The sequence below is a fragment of the Anguilla anguilla genome, chromosome 3 (genome assembly GCF_013347855.1).
Source record: "Anguilla anguilla isolate fAngAng1 chromosome 3, fAngAng1.pri, whole genome shotgun sequence".
NCBI lineage: Eukaryota > Metazoa > Chordata > Actinopteri > Anguilliformes > Anguillidae > Anguilla > Anguilla anguilla.
The window spans coordinates 67,980,922-68,004,505 of record NC_049203.1 but is presented as its reverse complement, the minus strand read 5'-3'; the positions used below and the strand labels follow the sequence as shown (position 1 = coordinate 68,004,505).

Below are 23,584 nucleotides of genomic sequence, written 5' to 3'. Positions count from 1 at the left end.
GTCTAACCTTTATACAAGGTATACTTAACAGGAAATGGCTGAACATAGAGGAAGTACCTCATCTGACACATTGCCAGACAAGCTGGGTGCAAGCAAGCAAAACCACACTGAGATGCTTTGAGTCTGTGTGCAAATAAACCCTTAAGAGCCTGGACAGAAAGCCAAAAAGCCATCACTGTCCTAAGAAGTCACAACTGGCTAAACGAGGAAACCACTGTAGTAAGTGCAGCCATGTGTCCATCCATTATCTATAGCATTATCTAAACCCGCTATACAGGGTCACGGGGGGTGCTGGAGCCGATCCCAGCGTGCATTGGGCGAGAGGCAGGAATACACCCTGGACAGGTCGCCAATCTGTCTCTGGGCACACACACCTTTCACTCGCACACTCATACCTTTGGGCAATTTGGAGTCTCCAACTGGCCTACCTGCATGTCTTTGGACTGTGGGAGGAACCTGGAGTACCCAGATGAAACCCATGTGGAAACAGGGAGAACATACAAACTCCACACAGAAAGGCCCCACACCAAGATTTGAACCCACAACCTTCTTGCTGTGTGGCGACAGTGCAACCCATTGCACCAAAGTGTCTTGTTTATAAAATTCTAAATGGCCAGGCCTACCTCCTCACACTACTATCATAGGGATGTGGTTGGAGGCATATGCATAGGTTAAGAAGGAGAAAGGTAGACATGTCACCCCAAATGGTTTCTTGTGGATTAATTACTAGACTAGCTTGTATGCTTGTGAGACTAGACTTGAAATTTGACTATAGAGACAAGGTAGTGTAGTGTCTTCACCTAAGTTGTAATGAAACCTGTGCCTGTGATTGGAGGATAGTACCTTGAGGTTCAGGTGCTGGCAGTGTGAGGTGCAGGGGGACCTGTGCTCTGAGCATGCTCTCTGTGAACACTGCACAGGCCCAGTGCAGCTGGTCTCTACTCAGAATGGGCAGGGGGAGACTGAGCATCTTCTCTGGGTGCCCCTCACTCAGGACCTCCTGTTTTACGAGCTCCCCCCTGCCCCCCTTCATCCGGAGCCAGGCCAGGGTCACAGAGCCGATCACCTGTGATATCTCACAGTTCAGCACAACTGACTGATTCCTGGACAGACCACCAGGGGGCACTGCTGAGACTGAGAGAGCACATGTACATGGATTCTATATTTATTTATTTGTTTGTTTTTCAGAATTTTTCTTTTATTCAGATAGCATCCATTATTTGTCATGGAGTTTCTGAAAGGTACACAACCTTTATTACTTGGAATCAGCACTTCTGTTGGTTACTGTTAGCCCTTGACTGCAGTTACATTACATGACACAATATTGTAAAAAGTGCAAGAAATAAAGCTACCTTAATTAGCGTCATGTTTAAGTTTTCTATTATTCATTCAGTCTTGTAAATTATAGAAACCTGAAGTTCAGACTTACCCTGAACAGTTACCAGTGTTACTGTGGCTATCAGGTAGCGTTCACAGTAACAGAAGTACATTCCACTGTCTCCAAACTTCACTGGTGAGATTCTCAGAGGGAAATTAGATCCATCATAGCGCTCAGATGAGAATCTCTCTTTATCTATCCTCATGGAAATCGAAGCATTCTTATATTTTTCAGCTGAGGCCACAGTGATTGCATTTTTCCCAGACGATGGCTCCCATCGCCAATAAGCTTTTCCGTATGAGCTCAGAGAATGGCAGATCAGCACCACCTCACTGCTGTTCAAACTCCCTCTGTACAGAGTGTGATAGGTGTTATATGTACCTGAGGAATAAACCTGTGGTTAGAATAAATGAATGGACAGTCAGCTCATGTTCTACTGCTTCAGATAGTGGGTAGCTAATGAAAAACATACTAAAGTAAATGAACTCACACAGAGTTGATGGAAGAGGAAAACTCAGGCCTCATTATAGAATAGCCTACAATACATACCCCACCTCCCACCATGAAAGCTATTATAGGGAGCTATTATGAATCGTTAGTGTGATCAAAACATGCATGCCCTATACAGTAAGTATATTTTATAGTTTTTTTTTTTAAAAGAAAGTATATTAGCATCAACAGATACTTGTCAGGGTTCTGTTGTCTTCTGTTGTCTTTCCCCTTGATGTTCTCCGTTGGGCCGCCAGATGGCGGCACCTCGGTTTGTGTTCAGTTAATTGTTTTATTGTTTTCTATTATCCAATTATTAGTTGCGTTCTGTCTTGTGTTCCCCTCCCTCTCTGTGGCTTGATTGTTCATCGTGCCCTCCTGTGTCTCGTCTGCGTCTTTCTATTTAAGTCTCCCTCTCCCCGACTCAGTTGTTGGAATCTTTTGCTTTGGTTTGTTTGGTTTGGTTTGTTTGCTTGGCTACCTGTTTGTACCTGTTCCTGCCTGATTCCTGTTCACCTGTTGCTTGTCTACCTGTGCCCTGCCTGCCCTGTTTTCCCTCGTTTTTTGGGTTTTTGTTTTTTTGTTTTTTCTTGTGAATTTTTGAAGATCTTCGTTGTTTGTAAGTTTCGCCCTGCAAGTCCCTTTGTTCCCTGTTCTCTGTTTATTAAAGTCTTGTTTTCCCCATTTTTTGGATTTTCGATTTTTACTCTGCGTTTGGGTCCACTCCCGCACCCTCGCCTGACAATACTGTCATTTTTATTTAATGGGTGAGACATTCCTACAGTATGGTAGCCTCTACTTTAAATTTTGTCCCTTCTTTACTCCATTCTGGTTGTTGTGCACTACCATTGTCTCAGATGGAAACAGACATGCCTTGTTTGTAGAAATTTCAGCATTAAAATGTTTAAAATACTAAACATGTACATTTTATTCAGAATTTAAAATAGTTACATTATTTTTTTTTTATCCTTCAAAAATAATTTGCCACCAAACATGGGGCTGAGTATATCCAATTCCCACCCTAATTCTGAATCCCCATTACTATACAGCCACTCAATCCCTCACACGTGGTGTCTCCAGCCTGCTTGTTCTCACTCCCCAGCCTACAGCTCACATTAGCTGAGTCAAAGGAACACGTCTCATATGCGGTTTTGGCATGCAGTCCACAAACACTCACCCAAACAGTTTTTGTGAACTTTGACTTGGTAGTCTGACACACAAAAATTGTAGTTTTGAAAAATGTGCTAAACCTTTGACAGCCCTGATTTTAAAACTGTGTTAAACTGTGAAAAGTACTTCCGAAAAGCCTTTTAAAATATGGAGGCCCAAGATTTCCTATTTAGAATAATCTGCAATCATGCATCTATTTTACTGGAGTCTTAAGATCACTATGGCGATATTACTTGGATTTATCTTTACTCTCAATGAATGAAGTGCCTCACAGTCACAGAGTTGCTTATGAAAAACGCTTAAAGCTCAGGATGCTTTTGTAAATAATCTAGTGAAAACAGATATCCATAGTAACATACCGCTTTCAAGTTGAAGTGTCGTGGGAATGCTGAAAATAAGTGCTCCGTTCCATCTGAGTGTGCAGCTATACGTTCCCTCACTGGATCGGTCAGCACTGTGGATGATGACATGGGCAGTGTTGTTGTAGATCAGCGTTGTGTTAGCAGTAGGTTCTGTGTCCCTTTCCCAGTCCAGTGTAGCTGAATCTGGAAGGTGCGATACTTCACAGCTCATGGTCACATCAGAACCTTCTTTTACTTTGGACCAGCGATATGGTTTCACTGCAGGAGCAAAGAGCAATTGATTTAGAGAACCTTGTGAACCTTTTCATCAAATCATTGTGTGGGTTACATCTAAAAACAAGCCATCAAATTTAAAGAAATATACATCCCTCCAGGTCTGGGAATTGTTGGGAATTTTATGGAGAGGTGGAAGAGAAAACATAACCGTGGAATGAAATTTTCCACCTTGGTTTTTGTGCTATGTACTCAGAAATGGACAATTCTTCACTCTCTAAGAGGTTATTTAACACTTAACAATTTTACTGTGCAGCTTTACATGCATATTAGTTAAATCTAATTTCAGATTAGACTTTTTTGAAATAAAATACAAGACATAACTTGAACTTTGTGTTATATATTTTTGCACATAGTATGAAAGAGATACTGTCTCATCTTATTATTAATATAATTTATAAAATGCATCAAAACATGAATTTACCTTTTACAGCGAACACTTCAAACTGGGCCACTTTTACTTTCTCTGGTTTAGTTTGAATGAAAGTAAAAACTCCTGCATTTTGTAACTTCGGATGCAGATAAATGTCGTACTTCCCTTGTCTTGTAAATAGACGCTTTCGACAAATTCAATTTAACCTTCCCATCGGACTGTATAGTTATTATCCGAGCGTTTGTGTAGCTTCCATCATGTGACGTCCACTCCCAGATGAATTCTGTCCCGCTGGTCTCAGCAGGGGCTTGTAGAGAGACCCCCTGTCCCTCCCCAGAAAGGAAGTATTTGTACTGTACCAACACTGCAGAAAGAGAACATACCAAATACAGAGATCTAACTGAGCACAAAACATGATAATATTGCATTTCAGTATGGAGGGAAATTACAGTTAGTTCATTAAAGATAAACATCAGATGATTAAACCCAGGTTAGTCTGGAGGATTATACAGATCTATAAATAGAGATCAAAATGTAATCCCTATAGTTGTAATGAATATTTCAGATATATTTTACTCAACAATGGAAAAGTATTGTTTGTACCGATTATAGTCATGCTTTTAGTCCCAAGATCTGCATAATTACTTTTTTTGGTCCTCAGTGTGGTTGTAGCATATAGCAAAGATATTCTTTTCAGCATCCTGTGGTAGCCTACTAGTGGAAGGAGGCAAAACAGAAATGAAAACTGTTTGCCTTACTCTTAATCAGAAATGAACATTTTTAGATTCAGATAATGTTTGTGTTTCATGAATTTTACCATTGAAAGACATGGATTGTTGTAGATAGTGTATGGAGTGATTGTAAATCTGGCTTAATGATAAAGTTAGGATACTATGTCTTGAATTTGCATATATTACAGCATGTATACTGCTTTAATAAGATTATCAATCACACTATCATTAACTATCATCATGTGTAACTGCTTGGCATTGGAATATGAGGGACTTTCATTGATAAAGGTAGTACGCTGAAACATTGAAACTTTTGCCTCCTCTCGAATTTTAAACTGAAAACAAACATACAAAAAAAGAAAAAGGAGCCTGGATCATTTAACATAGTAGTAGCAGTCTGTGTGATAGTGTTTCTGCTATAAATAAGAGTTTTTATATAAATGTATGCATTTTTATACTGTAGGTTTTTCTATGTGCTGCTACAGTATGTGACTGTATTATAGTTACTAGAAACTGAAAAAAGTCTGAATCAATTTCTATAGTAGTAGCAGTTTCTGTGACACTCCTTCTGCAATAAGTAAGACTGTCTTTTTCTATGTTCTGCTATGTGACTGTATCATACTTTACTTTTCTATAGTACAGAGAATTGACAGTTTATCCATTGTGAGGTTCTATTATTCTTCTTCTTTATATATGAATAAATTAATACATTAATTAATATATGATTGAGGCAGAAAGAGGGACTCACTCTCAGCTGAAAGTCTGTGATAGTATCCTGATATCCACAACAGGGTCCACAACAGTACCATTGCCATGGCTGATGCCCTATGCAGCCCTTCTTACTGGTGTCTAGCCTTTTTACTGGCGTATACTTTACAGGAAATGGCTGAACAAAGAGGAAGTACCAACTGTTTCAGCTCAGCCGCATTCTGCAACAGCTTGCACAAGCTGGAGTCTTTCTTGTGTAATATCACTACCTATATTTCTGTTTCACTGTGCTCGGCACTGTGAAATCTGTGACTGCTGAAGCCTGAAGACCGGCATTTAACATGCTTACTTTAGGTGATACAATGATGTCTCCTTTTATTGCTCACAGAAATGATATTGAAATATCATCAGGAGTGAAGTGTTTATCAATAAATTATATGTAAAAGATTTTAATCCCTTGTGGCAGACAAATTGTTTAACATATGAATACACTTGACTGCATGTTTTTCAAAAAAGAGGCAGAAGCAGAAGTCTGTGTATCTGGAGAGAAATTCAAGGTAGTCACTGAGTTAAATACTTTGGAATCACAATTGATTCTCAACTCTTCTTAAACAAAAAACCGGTAAAAAGGTGGCCAATCGAGTAGAATTTAACCTGTCAAATTTGAGATCTATTAGGAACAGTTTGACCACTCAAGCTGCAAAATGATCACAATGATCCTCCCTCATCTGACATACCTATTGACTATCTGGGCGCATCCATGATTTCATGGATGAGTTGTCGCTGTGCCCTTGGAGGAATTTTGGCTGGCCAGCCACTCCAGGGATGATTCACCACTGTTCCAAGTGTTCTCCATTTGGAGATAATGGCTCTCACTGTGGTTTGGTGGAGTCCAAGAGCCTTAGAAATGGCTTTGTAACCCTTTCCAGCCTGATATATTTCAAAAAGATCTTTTTTATCTCTCTCTTCTGGAATTTCCTTTGATCGTGGCATAGCGTACTTGTAGAAACCTTGCAATGACTGGCTGCAACCAAGCCTGCCTTAGTGCAATAAGCTGAATGTAGCTATCAATAAAATTTGGTTAATTGGTCGATAGATTAACTAAGGGAAAGTACTTTCTCACATGGGCAACATGGGTGTTTGATAACTTTGTTTCATTAAATCAACAAAATCATTTTTAAAAATGTCTTTTATGTTTACTCAGTTTCCCTTTGTCTAATATAAAAATTTGTCTGAAGGTCTGAAACAATTCCGTTTGACGAATACGGAATAATAGAGGAAATCAGGAAGGGAGCAAATCCCTTGCAGTCACAGCTGTAGGCAGCCAGGTAATCAGGACTCAGCTTTATCTGCTCTGACTGCAGTGACACTGGGGCTGAGGGACAGAGATATCTCACACGGTTTGGCCCAGAAGACGCTGCATGTGCTGTCAGTGGCACAGTCAATAATTGTCATATAATGACTAATGTAGTTCCTGTTACAGCTGCTTTATTATTAAAAATAAAAAGTATATTTCTTAACAACAGATAAAAGCACACTGAAGAGCACACCACCATAGCCAGACACTACTACCCTGCACATACATACGTACGTTTTGGGGCCGTTGTTTAATTCTTGAACAATATCCCTCCCTGCTGTTAATATATTGAATAATCGACAAACTGGAAAACAATTTTTTCTAAACACAGTCAAACAAAAAACTACAAAAAAAATAAAAAAGAAAACAATATTAAAAAATGTGCAGGCATTTATATTTTCCTGAATACAACTGTACTCTTCACAGTGAAAATCTACATATTATAAGATGCATGTAAAAGCTGCCTTTAGCAAGAAAGATATATTCACATAGTAAAAGATCTTGGTAAGATCTGCAGATCGTCTTTTTCCATCTCTAATGGCGTTGCACTGAACAGACTTGAAATGCCAAGTTTTAAATGTGGGCTTTTTGTTTCATTTATCCATTTGAATCATTGAGTTTGAATCAATTATCCATATTATGTTTTGCAGACGCTTGCATAGATCACTTTATCATTTTCTTCTTGTTCCTGCAGAAATATGACATATCAGAATCTTTGTTAACATGAACTTAGAACAATGAAATCAATGAAATTCAAAATTCTCAACAAAGTGGACCATCCATACAATAAATTTGACAATTATGTATTGGTTGTATGAATATGATTTGCTGTGCCTGCATTATTATACGTAGATTAACAGAAAATCCTTATGGTATTCTCCTGAGTATCCCAGAGAACATACTTACAGAACGAGACTGGGGGTTCAACTGCCTCCGTTGTTGTCTGTGAGGGTCTGCAACACCAAACAGCGGTGAAAAGATCAAACAGTAATTATTGGGACTGAATTAGTTGCTTGTTTTAAGTATAAAACAAAAACCAGCAGAACTTGTGACTAACCAGCACCACATTTGCGAATCCCCAGTACTGCATATTGCTTTTGCTAGTTGGATGGGCAACACAGGCTTATCTGTTTCAGGATACCATTAAACCTTCTGCTTGTAATGATTTAATTATCTCAATCATTTATTTGCTCTGAAATTTTAGAGAACCTAGGAGCTGCACATATCTTTAGTTGGAGCATTTCAGCAGTGGAGTGAACAGCATTGGTGAAAACAGTGATTAAGAAAATTAGACCAGAATAATTGGTTGGAACAAAAGCCACCACCAGCCCTCCAGGAAACTAGTTTTGCACCCCTTTCATGAGGTAATGTGTGCCCAAACTTGAGATGTTGCACCAGTTAAAATCATTGGAGAGAACTCATATACTGGCAAGAGTAACATAACCATTTTATTATTAGGATAACACCACAAACTTACCCAGACTGGGAGTGGACAAGGAAAATATTAAGTATTGGAGTTCCTCACTTTCATTCTCCTCTTTATGGGAATCCTGGTTTCCTATTAGTAAGAAAATGTATTAAAAAAAAAAAAAATGTATAAAATACACATATAAAAATATACATACATGAAATGTATAATACAGACATATGTGGCTGCCGCTTGAGTCTGTGACTCCAGGACCCTGCTCGTGCTTGTACTGAGTATCTTGGCAACAGAAGTGACGAGTCCAGGGGTGAGAAAGTAAAAGTTCTGCCGCGTGTTTCTTCCACCCATGAACTCAGCCATTTAGATTTCACTGTTTAGTTCTACCGCCTGGCTGAAGGATTGAGCTAATTAGAAAATCCAGGTGATTGGAACAAAATACTGGAGAGGACTTTTACTTTCTAAATCTGGATTGTTTCACCTCTGCTTAACAGTAAAAGTGTGAGTCTTCTTATTGGTGCATATCGCACTCTTGTGGACATGGTAGCAAACACATCTCTGTTCTAAAAATTACACGTCGAATGACCAAGTGACCTATTTTTACTGAATCCTTTTCCCCACAGGTTGCCCACTTCCTCCCTTTACCCTTATTGTTTAAAGGAGCCGAAACGTTTTTTGAAATGGGTTTTAATGCTTGTGTGTACGTGTGTATGAGGCTTCGTATACTTCCGTTTTTAAACTATAACCGCTAGTGTGTATGAGGCTTAACTGATGTGGCCATAACCTCAAACCCAGCCTCTAACCCTGACAGGAAAAGGCCGGTTATGTCCTGCCTGTGCAATCTCATATGCGTCATATTTAGCAAATGATTTTGGCCCAGACTTAAACCTGCATTTATGTCAGATCTGGGTCAAAAACTTATCTGTTTTAGATTCAAATACATTTCTACGCTTTACTGATCTGGTCTGGTGTATTGAAACCAATGAAATACTCTCAAAAAGTGCAACGCCTACCTTCTGGTCATATCGGCAGGCTCAATTACACCAGGCAAGATCAATAGAGCACAGAAAAGTATTTGAATCTAAAACAAATACGAATTTGACCCAGGTCTGATTAACATAGTCCGGGCAGTGGAACTCCTGGCATACCTGCAACTCAGCCTCCTTTTAAGAGAAGGCAAAGGTGCAACCCCAGGTATGTACTTTCTTTTGAAAAGAAAAACACACGTTTTCACAAATAGTTTCAGGTATTGCTCAAGTGTGCATCTTCGAAAGTACAAGAGCTGCAGTCTGATGCACCAAAATTGGTCCCAATTTCAGTTGTTCAGTGTGTAATTAATTTCCCACACACATTTGGCGCATGGAACGTATGGGGCCGAGTTCACTAACACAGATTAAGCTTGTTCCTGCACTAAGTGGGGTTTTGAATTTAGTCCAGGACTAGAAACTGGCCTGTAATGCAATCCTTCCCATGAATGAGTTCACCGGTTCATGCAGCGTGTTAATAGTTCAGTTAAGCCCGTTACCTTGATCTTTCTGTAGCTCTGCGACGTTACTGTAGACTGCAGCAGCTGCACTGGAATCACCATTCCCATCCGCTGGTAATGTGGATAGGAGTACGAAAGACAGAAAGATTTAAGCAAACCTTTTAAATAACTTTATATGATTTACCATATAAGGAGTCACGTTACATTTTTGATCAACCAGGCAAATTTATAAAATATGATTGAATCTTTACTATGATCAAGCCACACATGGCCTATAAGTACATTTTGTACTGTAATATATATTGGTTAAGGAACTGGCTTTGTAACCTAAAGGTTGCAGGTTCGATTCCCAGGTATGAGACTGCTGCTGTACCCTTAAGCAAGGTATTGAATAGCTCAGAATACTGTATATCCAGCTGTATAAATGGATGCTGTGTTTTTAAGATGCAAAAAGCTGTGTAAGTCACTGTGTAAAAGAGCGTATGATAAATGCCTTTAATGTAGTGTATTCCCTTACATTACTGCACTGCCTCATGCTACGTGTGAATAGTCTTGTTCCCCACACTACCTTGACCCTCCTGCAGTTCTGTGACGTCACTGTAGACTGCATCAGCTGCACCGATCCCTTCAGCTGGTGATGTGGAGGGACCTGAGAGAGAAAAAAACATTTAAGCAAACTGTAAATGATCTCTCTGGGAACTGATTGGCCATATTTGGTTGATCTTGTGTATGGCATTGGTTTGTTTTCTTAGCATTTTTCTCTGTACTGGATTAGTTTTAAAAAGAACAAATGAGATTTTTTTTATTGTCTGTTGTATGTCATTGATGATCTTGATGATTTTCAAATCAATCAAATCAATTCCATTTGCAGCTTTGCAACAAGTTTAGAACTGTTCTTTTCACATTGGGCCCTCTGTTTGCAACTTGCAAAGAATGAGTGAGTCTGAAATATGACAAAGCCATACAATATAAGAGATATTGTTTTAGTGTGAATGCTCTAGAAAGCTGTGGAAGTGATCTAGAAAGCTCTGTCAGACAACAGTGAACTCGGAACAGAGTGAAGAGCTCTTACCCGCTGCTGTTTTCAGACGCCGAAACAACAGAAACAACAGCAACAGCACTCCAACACAGACAGCAGCAGTACAGGCCAAACCGATCACCAGCATCCTCCCATTATCTGTGTTGGCACAAAAGAAGGAAACTTAACTAGGGAGCTCAGAACAGGGAGAATATTTACCTCATTAAAAATTTTTTATTTTTTATTTAGCTGTATTTCAAATTTACATTCATTAATTATGTGAGACTAGTGCATATTTTATGCAAGAAAAATAGAAAATTCTAAAATTCCAACCATGGCACCTTAAAAATGTAACACTTTAAATATAATGCTGAATTGTTCAGATACAGAAGACTTGACAGTTCCAAACCTTGATCCCAAGTATTTCTGACATAAACCATTGGGAAAGTTTGAAAAGATGGGTCAGAAAGTTAAATTGGCATTAATTACTTACTTGAAACTGTAAGCTATCACATAGAGCAACACTATTTAGATATCAATTGTGTGACAAGCGAACGGTCATATTCACAAACACTAGGACACAGGAGTGACAGAAGCATTATTATTCAGTGGTATGGTCTGGATTCTGTCCCCATTTTAACCTTTGGATTCTGATTCTCTCTCATTGTGGTTTGAATGACTTATAAGCCTTAAGTGAGCTCATAGGGATGTGGTTGGAGGCATATGCATAGGTTAAGAAGGAGACAGAGAGACATGTGACTCCCAATGGTTTCTTATGGATTGATTGTTAGACTAGCTTGAATGCTTGTGAAACATTTTACTACAGAGACTAGGCGGTTTAATGTCTCCCCCTAAGTTGTAATGAATCCTGTGCCTGTGGTAGGAGGTTAGTACCTGGCTTTGGCTCTTCAGGTTCAGTGATGGGTGTCAGCAGTGTGAGGGGGACCTGTGCTTTGAGCATGCTCCCTGTGAACACCGCACAGGCCCAGTGCAGCTGGTCTCTACTCAGCTTGGATTTATCTTTAGTCTTAATGAATAAAGTCTTTCACAAGTTTTCTTATGAAAAAAAGTCAATGCTCAGGATTCTTTTGTCAAAGTTCTAGTGAAAACTGTATCCACAATAACATACCCTTGTAAACTTGAAGTGTCCTGGGAATGCTGAAAATAAGTGCTCCGTTCCATCTGAGTGTGCAGTTATACGTTCCCTCACTGTATCGGTCAGCACTGTGGATGATGATGTGGGCAGTGTTGTTGTAGATCAGCGTTGTGTTAGCAGTAGGTTCTCTGTCCCTTTCCCAGTCCAGTGTAGCTGAATCTGGAAGGTGTGATACTTCACAGCTCATGGTCGCATCAGAACCTTCTTTTACTTTGGACCAGCGCGATGGTTCCACTGCAGGAGCAAAGAGCAATTGATTTTGAGAATACTGTCAACCTTTTCATCAAATCATTGAGAGGGCAACATCTCAAAACCAGTAATTCAATTTAAACCAAAATACAGTCCTCCAAGTCTGTGTTGGGAATTTGACAAACAACATATAAGAGTGAATTTACCTTTTACAGCAAACACTTCAACCTGGGCCAAGCTTACTTTCTCAGGTTTAGTTTGAATAAAAGTAAAAATTCCTCCATTTTCTAACTCCGGTTCCAGATAAATGTCATACTTCCCTTGTTTTGTAATAGACACCTTCTTAAATTCCCACCAATAATTTCCATCGGACTGTATAGTTATTATCCGAGCGTTTGTGTAGCTTCCATCATGTGACGTCCACTCCCAGATGAATTCTGTCCCGTTGGTCTCAGCAGGGGCTTGTAGAGAGACCCCCTGTATCTCGCCAGAAAGGCAGTATTTGTACTGTACCAACACTGCAGAAAGAGAAAAATATACCAAATACAGAAATACTACTGAGCACAAGACATAATATTGCTTTTCAGGATGGAGGGGAATTGCAGTTAGTTCATTAAAGTTAAACTTAGATTTATAAATGGAGATAAAAATGTAATCCTTGCAGCTCTGATTAATATTTTTGCTATATGTTACACTGTGATGGGAAAGTATTGCTTGTACTGGTTATAGTCATGGTTTTAGACGCAAGATCTGCATCATTACTTTTTTTTTTTTTTGTCCTCAATGTGGTTGTGGCATAATACCAAGTTATTCTCTTTTGTGGTGTTACTTACTGTAGTGGAAAGCTGGCAGAACATAAATAGCTTGAAATTAGAACTGTTTGCTGTGCTCGTAATCATAAATTAACACCTTTAGCTTCTGTTAATGTTTTGTATTATATAATTTTCCATTCAAATGTTTCACGCACGATTGTGGTTAGTTAGGGTATGGAGTAACTGGAAGTCTTTTGACTATAAAGTAACTTTATAAAAGAACTTATGGGGCGACATAGCTCAGGAGGCAAGACCGATTGTCTGGTAGTCGGAGGGTTTCCGGTTCAAACCCCGCCCTGGGCGTGTCGAAGTGTCCTTGAGCAAGACACCTAACCCCTAACCCCTAACTGCTCTGGCGAATGAGAGGCATCAATTGTAAAGCGCTATATAAATGCAGTCCATTTAACTTCATGAATTTTCATATAGCCCTGAATATATTCTGATTTAATAATATTTTAATAACATTATCATTAATTATTTGAAATTAGAATTTCACATTTAAAGCATCTGAGTACCTGCTTGGCGTATACATCACAGGAAATGGCTCAAAAAAACAGGAAGTTCAAATTATTTTATTTCAAAGCTATTTTGGAATAGAGGTGTGATTACTGTGGTGACTGCATGCAGAGGCCAGGGGGAAATGGTTCATTCGGCCCATTTTTATGAGCTTTATATATGAATAAATGAATGAATGAATTAATATATGATATAGGTGGAAAGAGGGACTCACTCTCAGCTGAAAGTCTGTGACAGTATCCTGATATCCACAACAGGGTCCACAACAGTACCATTGCCATGGCTGATGCCCTATGCAGTACTTCTTACTGGTGTCTAGTCTTTTTACAGGGGTATGCTTTACAGGAAATGGCTAAAAAAAGAGGAAAGACCTCGTCTGACACATTTCCAGACAAGCTGGGAGCAAGCAAGCAAGACCACACTAAAATGCATTGAGTCTGCATTGACAGAAAGCCAAAAGCCATCACTGTCCTAAGAAGTCACAACTGGCTAAACGATGAAACCACTGTAGTAAGTGCAGCCATGTGTCCATCCCTTATCTATACCATTATCTATACCCGCTATACAGGGTCACGGGGGGTGCTGGAGCCGATCCATTACATTACATTCATTTGGCAGACGCTTTTATCCAAAGCGACGTACAAAACTGCTGAACACGGGTTCAGTAAGGTACAATTACTTATATTGTACAGCTATTTCTAGCCGAGAACAATGAACACTATCCTGGTCTAACATCTGCAAAGCCAACTAGGCAGAAGAATAAGCTACAGTATTAGGAAAAATACAATTTACCAAGAAGTGCAGGGATGGGGCAACATGTAACAAGTGACAGGAAAAAAGGTTTTTTTTTATTTTTTATTATTATTTTTTAAAAATATTTATACAGCGTGGTGGTGGTTAGTCTAGATATAGTCTGAAGAGATGAGTCTTCAGGCCACGGCGGAAGATGGATAGTGAGGGGAAGGTTCGGAGAGGGACGGGGAGTTCGTTCCACCACTGGGGAGCTAGGGTGGAGAAGCTCTGTGATCCCTTTGGGCGGGTGGGAGGGGTTACAAGACGCCCTGCTGCCGCAGAGCGGAGTGGTCGAGCAGGCACATAGAATTGAATCATGTCCTGCAAGTAGATGGGGACTGTCCTGTTGGCGGCAGTGTAGGCAAGGGTCAGGGCTTTGAATCGGATCCTGGCAGCGACCGGTAGCCAGTGAAGTGATCGCAGCAGAGGAGTGACGTGGGAGAATTTGGGGAGGTTGTAGATGAGTCGGGCAGCGGCATTCTGAATCATCTGTAGTGGCTGTATGGCACAAGCTGGCAGGTTTGCAAGGAGAGAGTTGCAGTAATCAAGGCGAGAGGTCACCGTAGCCTGGACGAGCAGCTGGGTGGAGTGCGTCGTCAGGTATGGTCGAATCCTCCTGATGTTGTACAGGAGGAATCTGCAGGACCGTGATGTTGCCTTGATGTGCTCCTTGAGGTCCAGTTGGTCATCCAGGACCACCCCCAAGCTCTTGGCAGAGTGAGAGGCAGTCACTGTGGTGCCATCAACCGTGATTGAGAGTTCACGAAGCAAGGAGGTCTTATACGGGAAGAAGAGCAGCTCAGTTTTGTTGAGGTTGAGCTTCAAATGGTGGCTGGCCATCCAGGTGGAGATGTCAGCCAGGCAGGAAGAGATCTTATCATTGACCTGTGTGGCCGAGGGGGGGAAAGAAAAGAAGAGTTGTGTGTCATCTGCATAACAATGATAGGAAAAGCCATGTGAATTAATGACTGAACCAAGAGATCTGGTGTATAAGGAGAACAGCAGAGGACCCAGTACAGATCCCTGCGGCACTCCCGTAACAAGTGGATGAGAAGCAGAGGCAGACCCCTTCCAGGTGACCTGGTAGGTCCTATCTGCAAGATAGGAAGCGAACCAAGACAGGGCAGTCCCGGCAATTCCCATCCCAGCCAAGGTGGAGAGGAGTATTTTATGGTTGACCGTGTCAAAAGCTGCAGACCGGTCAAGAAGGATCAGGACAGAGGAGAGGCGTGAGGCTCTTGCAGTGGCAAGTGCCTCCGTCACAGCTAGGAGTGCAGTCTCTGTTGAGTGCCCGGATCGGAAGCCAGACTGGTGAGGGTCTAGCAGGTTGTTCTGATGGAGAAAAGAGGTTAATTGTTTAAGAACTGCGCGTTCAAGGGTTTTGGACAGAAAGGGTAGAAGGGATACGGGTCGATAATTTGTTACATCGGAGGGGTCTAATGAGGGTTTTTTGAGTAGTGGGGTAACACGAGCCATCTTAAAAACAGAGGGAATTGGGCGAGAGGCAGGAATACACCCTGGACAGGTCGCCAATCTGTCTCTGGGCACACACACCGTTCACTCACACTCTTACCTATGGGCAATTTGGACTCTCCAACTCGCCTACCTGCATGTCTTTGGACTGTGGGAGGAACCTGGAGTACCCAGATGAAACCCATGTGGAAACAGGGAAAACATACAAACTCCACACAGAAAGGCCCCACGCCAAGATTTGAACCCACAACCTTCTTGCTGTGTGGCAACAGTGCAGGAAGGGAGTTGCGGTGCTGCTGTCCACTAGGGGGCAGCACCAGCCCCACACACAGGTATAGACACAGCTGTGCTGTATTGTAATCACTAGAGCAGTGGCCTATTACCTGATCATTGGGCCTAATAAAAGGCCTGGTGCTCAGGCCTAAAGGAGAGAGCTTAGGGGGAGTGGTGTGCTGGACTGTGTTGGGTGTAAATTGTTGCGTCTGATTTTTGTTATTATTTTGCCTGAGAAGCCTTTGGTTGCCAGATGGGCCTTTTTCCTAGTTTAGTGGAGGATTCTGTTGGGTTGGCTTTTTATTGGCAATGAATAACAGAATGTCTGTTCGCCACATGATCAGTAGCCACTCCCAGCCCTGCATCACACCACACAAACTTGCCCATCACATCACTCCTTTGCCAGTACACTTAAGTCATGGCTAAAGGACAACCAACTAACAACCAACAATGCATGCATGGTGTTTAGACCAATACCCCGCATACTTAAGTTTTTCCTGTTTGTCTAGTACTTCTATTTATTTCATCATGATTTGAATTTCATGTTGATTGCTACATGTAGCAGGCTACCATGTGCTGTGTTTGCATGCAGCATGCAACAGTCTTTTCTCTGCTTTTCTGTGTGTGGCAGTACCATCCAAAAAAACAGGAAGTTCAAACTATTTTATCAAATCTATTTTGGAGGAGAGGTACAGTTACTGTGGTAACTGCAGGCAGAGGCCAGGGGGAAATGGTTCATTCGGCCCAGAAAACACTGCATGTGCTGCCGGTGTCACAGTCACTAACTGTGTTTTATTTTGGGTTCTTATAATAATTAATGATGCAGTTCCTTTCACAGCTGCTTTATTATTAAAAATAAAAAGTATTCTTCTTAACAACAGATAAAAGCACACTGAAGAGCACACCACCATAGCCAGACACTACTACCCTGTACATAAATATGTTGCTTATTTCTCGAACAATATCACTCCCTGCTGTTCATACATTAAACAGTCAACAAACCAGAGTACACATTTTTTATACAAAGAAAAAAAACAGCAAAAAAAAAAAAAAACTTTATAGACAAAAACAGTTGTATCGTGGAAAATATAAATGTTTTTGTCTATAAAGTTTTGTTGTTCACAGTCAAAATCTAAATATTATCAGATTCTAGTAAAAGCTTACTTTAGCAAAACAGAATGCAACAGTGGCATATTCACACAGTAAGAGATCTTGGTAAGATCTGCATATTTTCTTTTGCCATCTCTAATTGAGCTGCGCTGAACAGACTTGAAATGTCAACTTTAAACGTGGGCTTTGTTTCATTTATCCATTTGAATCATTGAGTAGTTTTCATTTTCTTCTTGTTCCTGCAGAAATATGACATATCAGAATCTAAAACATGAACTTAGAACAATGAAATGAATGAAATTCAAACTTTTCAACAAAGTGTACCATCCATACACAAAATGTAACCATTTATCATTGGTTGTATGAATATGATATGCTGTGCCTGCATTATTATACGTAGATTAACAGAAAATCCTTATGGTATTCTCCTGAGTATCTCAGGGAACATACTTACAGAATGAGACTGGGGGTTCAACTGCCTCCGTTGTTGTCTGTGAGGGTCTGCAACACCAAACAGTGGTGAAAAGATCAAACAGTAATTATTGGGACTGAATTAGTTGCTTGTTTTAAGTATAAAACAAAAACCAGCAGAACTTGTGACTAATCAGCACCACATTTGCGAACCCCCAATACTGCATATTGCTTTTGCTAGTTGGATGAAATGTATAATACAGATTTATGTGGCCCCCGCTTGAGCCTGTGACTCCAGGACCCCGCTCGTGCTTGTACTGAGTATCTTGACAACAGAAGTGACGAGTCCAGGGGTAAGAAAGGAAAAGTTTTGTTGTGTGTTTCTTCCACCCATGAACTCAGCCAGTTGATTTTACCAATTAGTTCTACCTCCTGGCTGAAGGATTGAGCTAATTAGAAAATCCAGGTGATTGGAACAAAATACCAGGGAGGACTTTTACTTTCTAAATCTGGATTTTTCCACCTCTGCTTAAGAGCAAAAGTGAGTCTTCTTATTGGTGCATATCGCCCTCTTGTGGACATGGTAGCAAATACGTCTGTTCTAAAAATTACACGTCGAATGACCAAGTGATCTATTTTTACTGAATCCTTTTCCCCACAGTTTCCTCCCTTTACCCTTATTGTTTTGAAACAGGGATTTAATGCTCATGTGTACGTGTGTATGAGTGCCTCGAATACTTCCGTTTTAAAATTACAACCGCTAGTGTGTATGAGGCTTAATTGATGCAGCCAAAACCTCAGACCCACCCTCTAACCCTGAAAGAAATAGGCCGGTTATGTCCTGCCTGTGCAATCTCATATTCGTCATATTTGACAAACGATTTTGGCCAGACTTAAACCTGCGTTTGTATCAGACCTGAGTCAAATACATATTTGGCCCAGGTCTGATTAACATCGTCCGGGCTGTGAAAGACCAGGCATACCTGCAACTCAGCCTCCTTTGAAGAGACGGCAAAGGTGCAGCGCTAGAAATGCACTTTCAACTGAAAGGTTGCTGGTTCGATTCCCAGTTGGGACACTGCTACAGTACCCTTGAGCAAGGTACTGAATAGCTCCTGTATACAGTATATCCACCTGTATAAATAGATGCTATGTTTTTAGCTGTGTAAGTCACTGTGTAAAAGAGCGTATGATAAATGCCTGTAAAGTAGTATATTCCCTTACATTACTGCACTGCCTCATGCTACGTGTGAATAGTCTTGTCCCCAAACACTACCTTGACCCTGCTGCAGATCTGTGATGTCACTGTAGACTGCATCAGCTGCACCGTTCCCTTCAGCTGGTGATGTGGAGGGACCTGAGAGAGAAAAAAACATTTAAGCAAACTGTAAATGATCTCTCTGGGAACTGATTGATCATATTTGGTTGATCTTGTGTATGGCATTTGTTTGTTTTCTTAGCATTTTTCTCTGTACTGGATTAGTTTTAAAAAGAACAAATGAGATTGTTTTTATTGTCTGTTGTATGTCATTGATGATCTTGATGATCTTCAAATCAATCAAATCAATTCCATTTGCAGCTTTGCAACAAGTTTAGAACTGTTCTTTTCACATTGAGCCCTCTGTTTGCAACTTGCAAAGAATTAGTGAGTCTTAAATTTGACAAAGCTATAAAATATAAGCAATATTGTTTTAGTGTGAATGCTCTAGAAAGGTATGTAAGTGTTCTAGAAAGCTCTGTCAGAGAGAACGGTGAACTAGGAACAGAGTGAAGAGCTCTTACCCGCTGCTGTTTTCAGACGCCGAAACAACAGACCTCCTAACAGCAACAGCACTCCAACACAGACAGCAGCAGTACAGGCCAAACCGATCACCAGCACCCATCCATTATCTGTGTTGGCACAAAAGAAGGAAACTTAACTAGGGAGCTGTGAACAGGGAGAATATTTAACTCATTAAATATTAGCTGTGTTTTAAAGTTACATTCATTAATTATGTGAGACTAGTGCATATTTTATGCAAAAAAAAAAAAAAAAGAAAATTCTAAAATTCAAACCATGGCACATTAAAATTGCTAAATTGTTCAGATACAGAAGACTTGGCAGTTCAAACCTTGAGCCTAAGTATTTCTGACATAGACCATTGGGAAAGTTTAAAAAGATGGGGCAGGTCAGAGAGTTACATTGGCATTAATTACTTATTTGAAGCTGTAAGCTATTAGATGGAGCAACACTATTCAGATATCAAATGTGTGATAAGCGAAAGGTCAAATTCACAAAAACTAGGACACAGGAGTGACAGAAGCATTATTATTCAGTGGCATGGTCTGGATTCAGCCCTCATTTTAATCTTTCGATTCTGATTCTCTCTCATTGTGGTTTGAATGACTTATAAGCCTTAAGTGAGCTCATAGGGATGTGGTTGAAGGCATATGCATAGGTTAAGAAGGAGACAGGGAGACATGTGACCCCCCATTGGTTTCTTATGGATTGATTGTTAGACTAGCTTGAATGCTTGTGAAACATTTTACTATAGAGACTATGCAGTTTAATGTCTCCTACTGAGTTGTAATGAAACCTGTGCCTGTGATTGGAGGATAGTACCTTGAGGTTCAGGTGCTGGCAGTGTGAGGTGCAGGGGGACCTGTGCTCTGAGCATGCTCTCTGTGAACACCGCACAGGCCCAGTGCAGCTGGTCTCTACTCAGAATGGGAAAAGTGAGACTGAGCATCTTCTCTGGGTGCTCCTCACTCAGGACCTCCTGCTTTACGAGCTCCCCCCTGCCCCCCTTCATCCGGAGCCAGGCCAGGGTCACAGAGCCGATCACCTGTGATATCTCACAGTTCAGCACAACTGGCAGATTCCTGGTCGGACCACCAGGGGGCACTCCTGAGACTGAGAGAGCACATGTTCATAGATTATTTATTTATGTTTCAGAAATTTGTTTTTCATTCAGATAGCATCCATTATTTGTCATGGAGTTTCTGTAAGGTGCACTGCCTTTATGACTTGGAATCAGCACGTCTGTTGGTTAATGTCAGCCCTAGAGTGTAGTTACATTACATGACACAATATTGTAAAAAGTGCAAGAAAAAAAGCTACCTTAATTAGCGTCATGTTTAAGTTTTCTATTATTTATTCAGTCTTGTAAATTATAGAAACCTGAAGTGCAGACTTACCCTGAACAGTTACCAGCGTTACTGTGGCCATCAGCCGGTGTTCAAAATGACAGAAGTACCTTCCGCTGTCTCCAAACTTCACTGGTGAGATTCTCAGAGGGAAATGAGATCCATCAAAGCCCTCAGATGAGAATCTCTCTTTATCTACCTCCATGGAAATCGAAGCATTATTATCAGCTGAGGCCAAAATGGTTGCATTTGTCTTAGACGATGGCTCCCATTGCCAATAAGCTGTTCTGTATGAGCCCAGAGAACGGCAGATCAGCACCACCTCACTGCTGTTCAAACTCCCTCTGTACAGAGTGTGATGGGTGTCATATGTACCTGAGGAATAAAGCTGTGGTTAGAATGTCTGTCTGCACAGTCAGCACATATGCTACTGCTACAGGTAGTGAGCAACAAATAGAAAAACATGCTAAAGTAAATGAACTCACAGAGAGTGGGTGGAACAGGAGAACTCAGGCCTCATTACAGAATAGCCTACAATACATACCCCACCTCCCACCATGAAATCTATTATATGCAGCCTGGCCGGTCTGTTTCTATACAGGGTGTGCTGGTATATTACTTTACATTACTTGGATTTATCTTTAGTCTTAATGAATAAAGTCTTTCTCAAGTCAATGCTCAGGATGCTTATGTAAATACTCTAGTGAAAACCATAATTTGTAACATACTGCTGGAGACTTGAAGTGTCCTGGGAATGCTGAAAAAAAGTGCTCCGTTCCATCTGAGTGTGCAGTTATACGTTCCCTCACTGTATCGGTCAGCACTGTGGATGATGATGTGGGCAGTGTTGTTGTAGATCAGCGTTGTGTTAGCAGTAGGTTCTCTGTCCCTTTCCCAGTCCAGTGTAGCTGAATCTGGAAGGTGTGATACTTCACAGCTCATGGTCACATCAGAACCTTCTTCTAGTCTGGACCAGTGGGATGGTTTCACTGTAGGAGCAAAGAGCAATTGATTTAGAGAATACTGTCAACCTTTTCATCAATCAATGTGAGGGCAATATCTCGAAAATCAGTCATCAAAATTTAAAGCAATATACAGTCCTCCAGCTCTGTGCTGGGTGTTCTATGGAGAGATGGAAGAGAAAATGTAACAGTAAATTGACATTTTTTCATCGTTTTTAGCGCTATGTACTATTAAGAAATAGACTAATCTGATTTATATCACCTCAGGTTTAATAAAGCAGTGTACAAAAATATGAGAAACATAAGCTACTGCTTTTACTCCAACTTATCTGTTCCCGGTGCACTGATGTAATATTTCCAGATTTATTTCAACTCTAACAGAGTACATATGAGTCCAGTCGGAAACATGTTTACTCTGTAAGTGTTGATTTAACACTTGATATTTTACTGTGCAGCATTACACAAAATTGTATTCAAATTTCAAAATCAGCTTTAGTAAAAGTAAAATACAAGATATCCAGTACTTCAACTTTGTTTTATATTTCTCTTATATAAAAAAAATACATCATATTTATAATTTCATAATGTGCAAACTACATTAAAGAATGATTTTACCTTCTGCAGCGAACACTTCAAACTGGGCCACTTTTACTTTCTCAGGTTTAGTTTGAATGAAAGTAAAAACTCCTGCATTTTGTAACTTGGGCTCCAGATAAATGCCGTACTTCCCTTGTATTGAAATAGGCGCCTTCTTCAAATCCCACCAATAGTTTCCATCGGAAGGTATAGTTATTATCCGAGCGTTTGTGTAGCTTCCATCATGTGAGGTCCACTCCCAGATGAATTCTGTCCCGTTGGTCTCAGCAGGGGCTTGTAGAGAGACCCCCTTTCCCTCCCCAGAAAGGTATTTGTACTGTACCAACACTGCAGAAAAAGAAAAACATACCAAATACAGAGATCTAACAAAGCACAAAACATGATAATATTGCATTTCAGTATGGAGGGAAATTACAGTTAGTTCATTAAAGATAAACAACAGATGATTAAACCCAGGTTAGTCTGGAGGATTATACAGATCTATAAATAGAGATCAAAATGTAATCCCTATAGTTGTAATGAATATTTCAGCTATATTTTACACAACAATGGAAAAGTATTGTTTGTACCGATTATAGTCATGCTTTTAGTCCCAAGATCTGCATAATTACTTTTTTCTGTCCTCAAAGTGGTTGTAGCATAACAAAAATATTCTTTTCAGTATCCTGTGGTAGCCTACTAGTGGAAAGTAGCAAAACAGAAATTAGAACTGTTTGCCTTACTCTTAATCAGAAATGAACATTCATAGATTCTGATAATGTTCGTGTTTTATGAATTTTACCACTGAAAGACATGGATTGTTGTACAAAGTGTATAGAGTGATTGTAAATCTGGCTTAATGATAAAGTTACGATACTATGTCTTGAATTTGCATATATTACAGCAAGTATACTGCTTTAATAAGAATTTTGATCACACTATCGTTAAAAATTTAATAATAGAATTTCATATTTGAAAAGTACTATGTGCAACTGCTTGGCATTGGAATATAAAGCCATTTCAGTGATGAAGTTAATATGATGAAACAGTTTACCTCCTCTTGAACTTTAAACTGAAAAAATACATACAAAAAAGATAAAAGATTCTGGATCATTTAATATCATAGTAGCAGTCTGTGTGATAGTCCTTCTGTTATAAATAAGACAGTTTTTATTGAAATGTATGCATTTTTATACTATAGGCTGTTTCCATGTGCTGCTACAGTATGTGACTATATTATAGTTAGTTCCTCTTGAATTTTAAACTGAAAAAAAAGTCTGAATCAATTAATATAGTAGTAGCAGTCTCTGTGACACTCCTTCTGTTATAGTAAGACTGTCTTTTTCCATGTTCTGTTATGTGACTGTATTATACCTTACTCTTCATAGTACAGTGAATGGACAATTTGCCCATTGAGATG

General features: G+C 40.1%; 1 protein-coding gene and 2 long non-coding RNA genes across 26 annotated transcripts in view; all 3 read right to left on the bottom strand.

Annotated features, from left to right (window-relative positions):
- LOC118222949 overlaps positions 1–23,584 on the bottom strand; it is a 69,980-nt gene that overhangs the window by 26,883 nt on the left and 19,513 nt on the right. For 22 of the 24 annotated variants that reach the window (XM_035408921.1, XM_035408924.1, XM_035408926.1 and 19 more), the window contains one exon: positions 844–1,134. In XM_035408921.1, the coding sequence (XP_035264812.1) occupies positions 844–1,134 (291 nt within the window). Of the gene's footprint in view, positions 1–843; positions 1,135–11,897; positions 12,159–20,677; positions 21,002–21,354; positions 21,616–22,203; positions 22,513–23,584 lie in introns of all 24 variants that reach the window. The other 2 variants (XM_035408936.1, XM_035408937.1) reach the window with 2 other exon arrangements.
- Positions 3,138–4,240, bottom strand: LOC118222956. Its single transcript, XR_004764369.1, has 2 exons — positions 4,097–4,240; positions 3,138–3,657 (listed from the first exon to the last, which is right to left on the bottom strand). It is a non-coding gene; the product is annotated as an uncharacterized LOC118222956 (long non-coding RNA).
- On the bottom strand, positions 17,221–17,939 carry LOC118222955. The gene is made up of 2 exons (XR_004764368.1): positions 17,544–17,939; positions 17,221–17,328 (listed from the first exon to the last, which is right to left on the bottom strand). It is a non-coding gene; the product is annotated as an uncharacterized LOC118222955 (long non-coding RNA).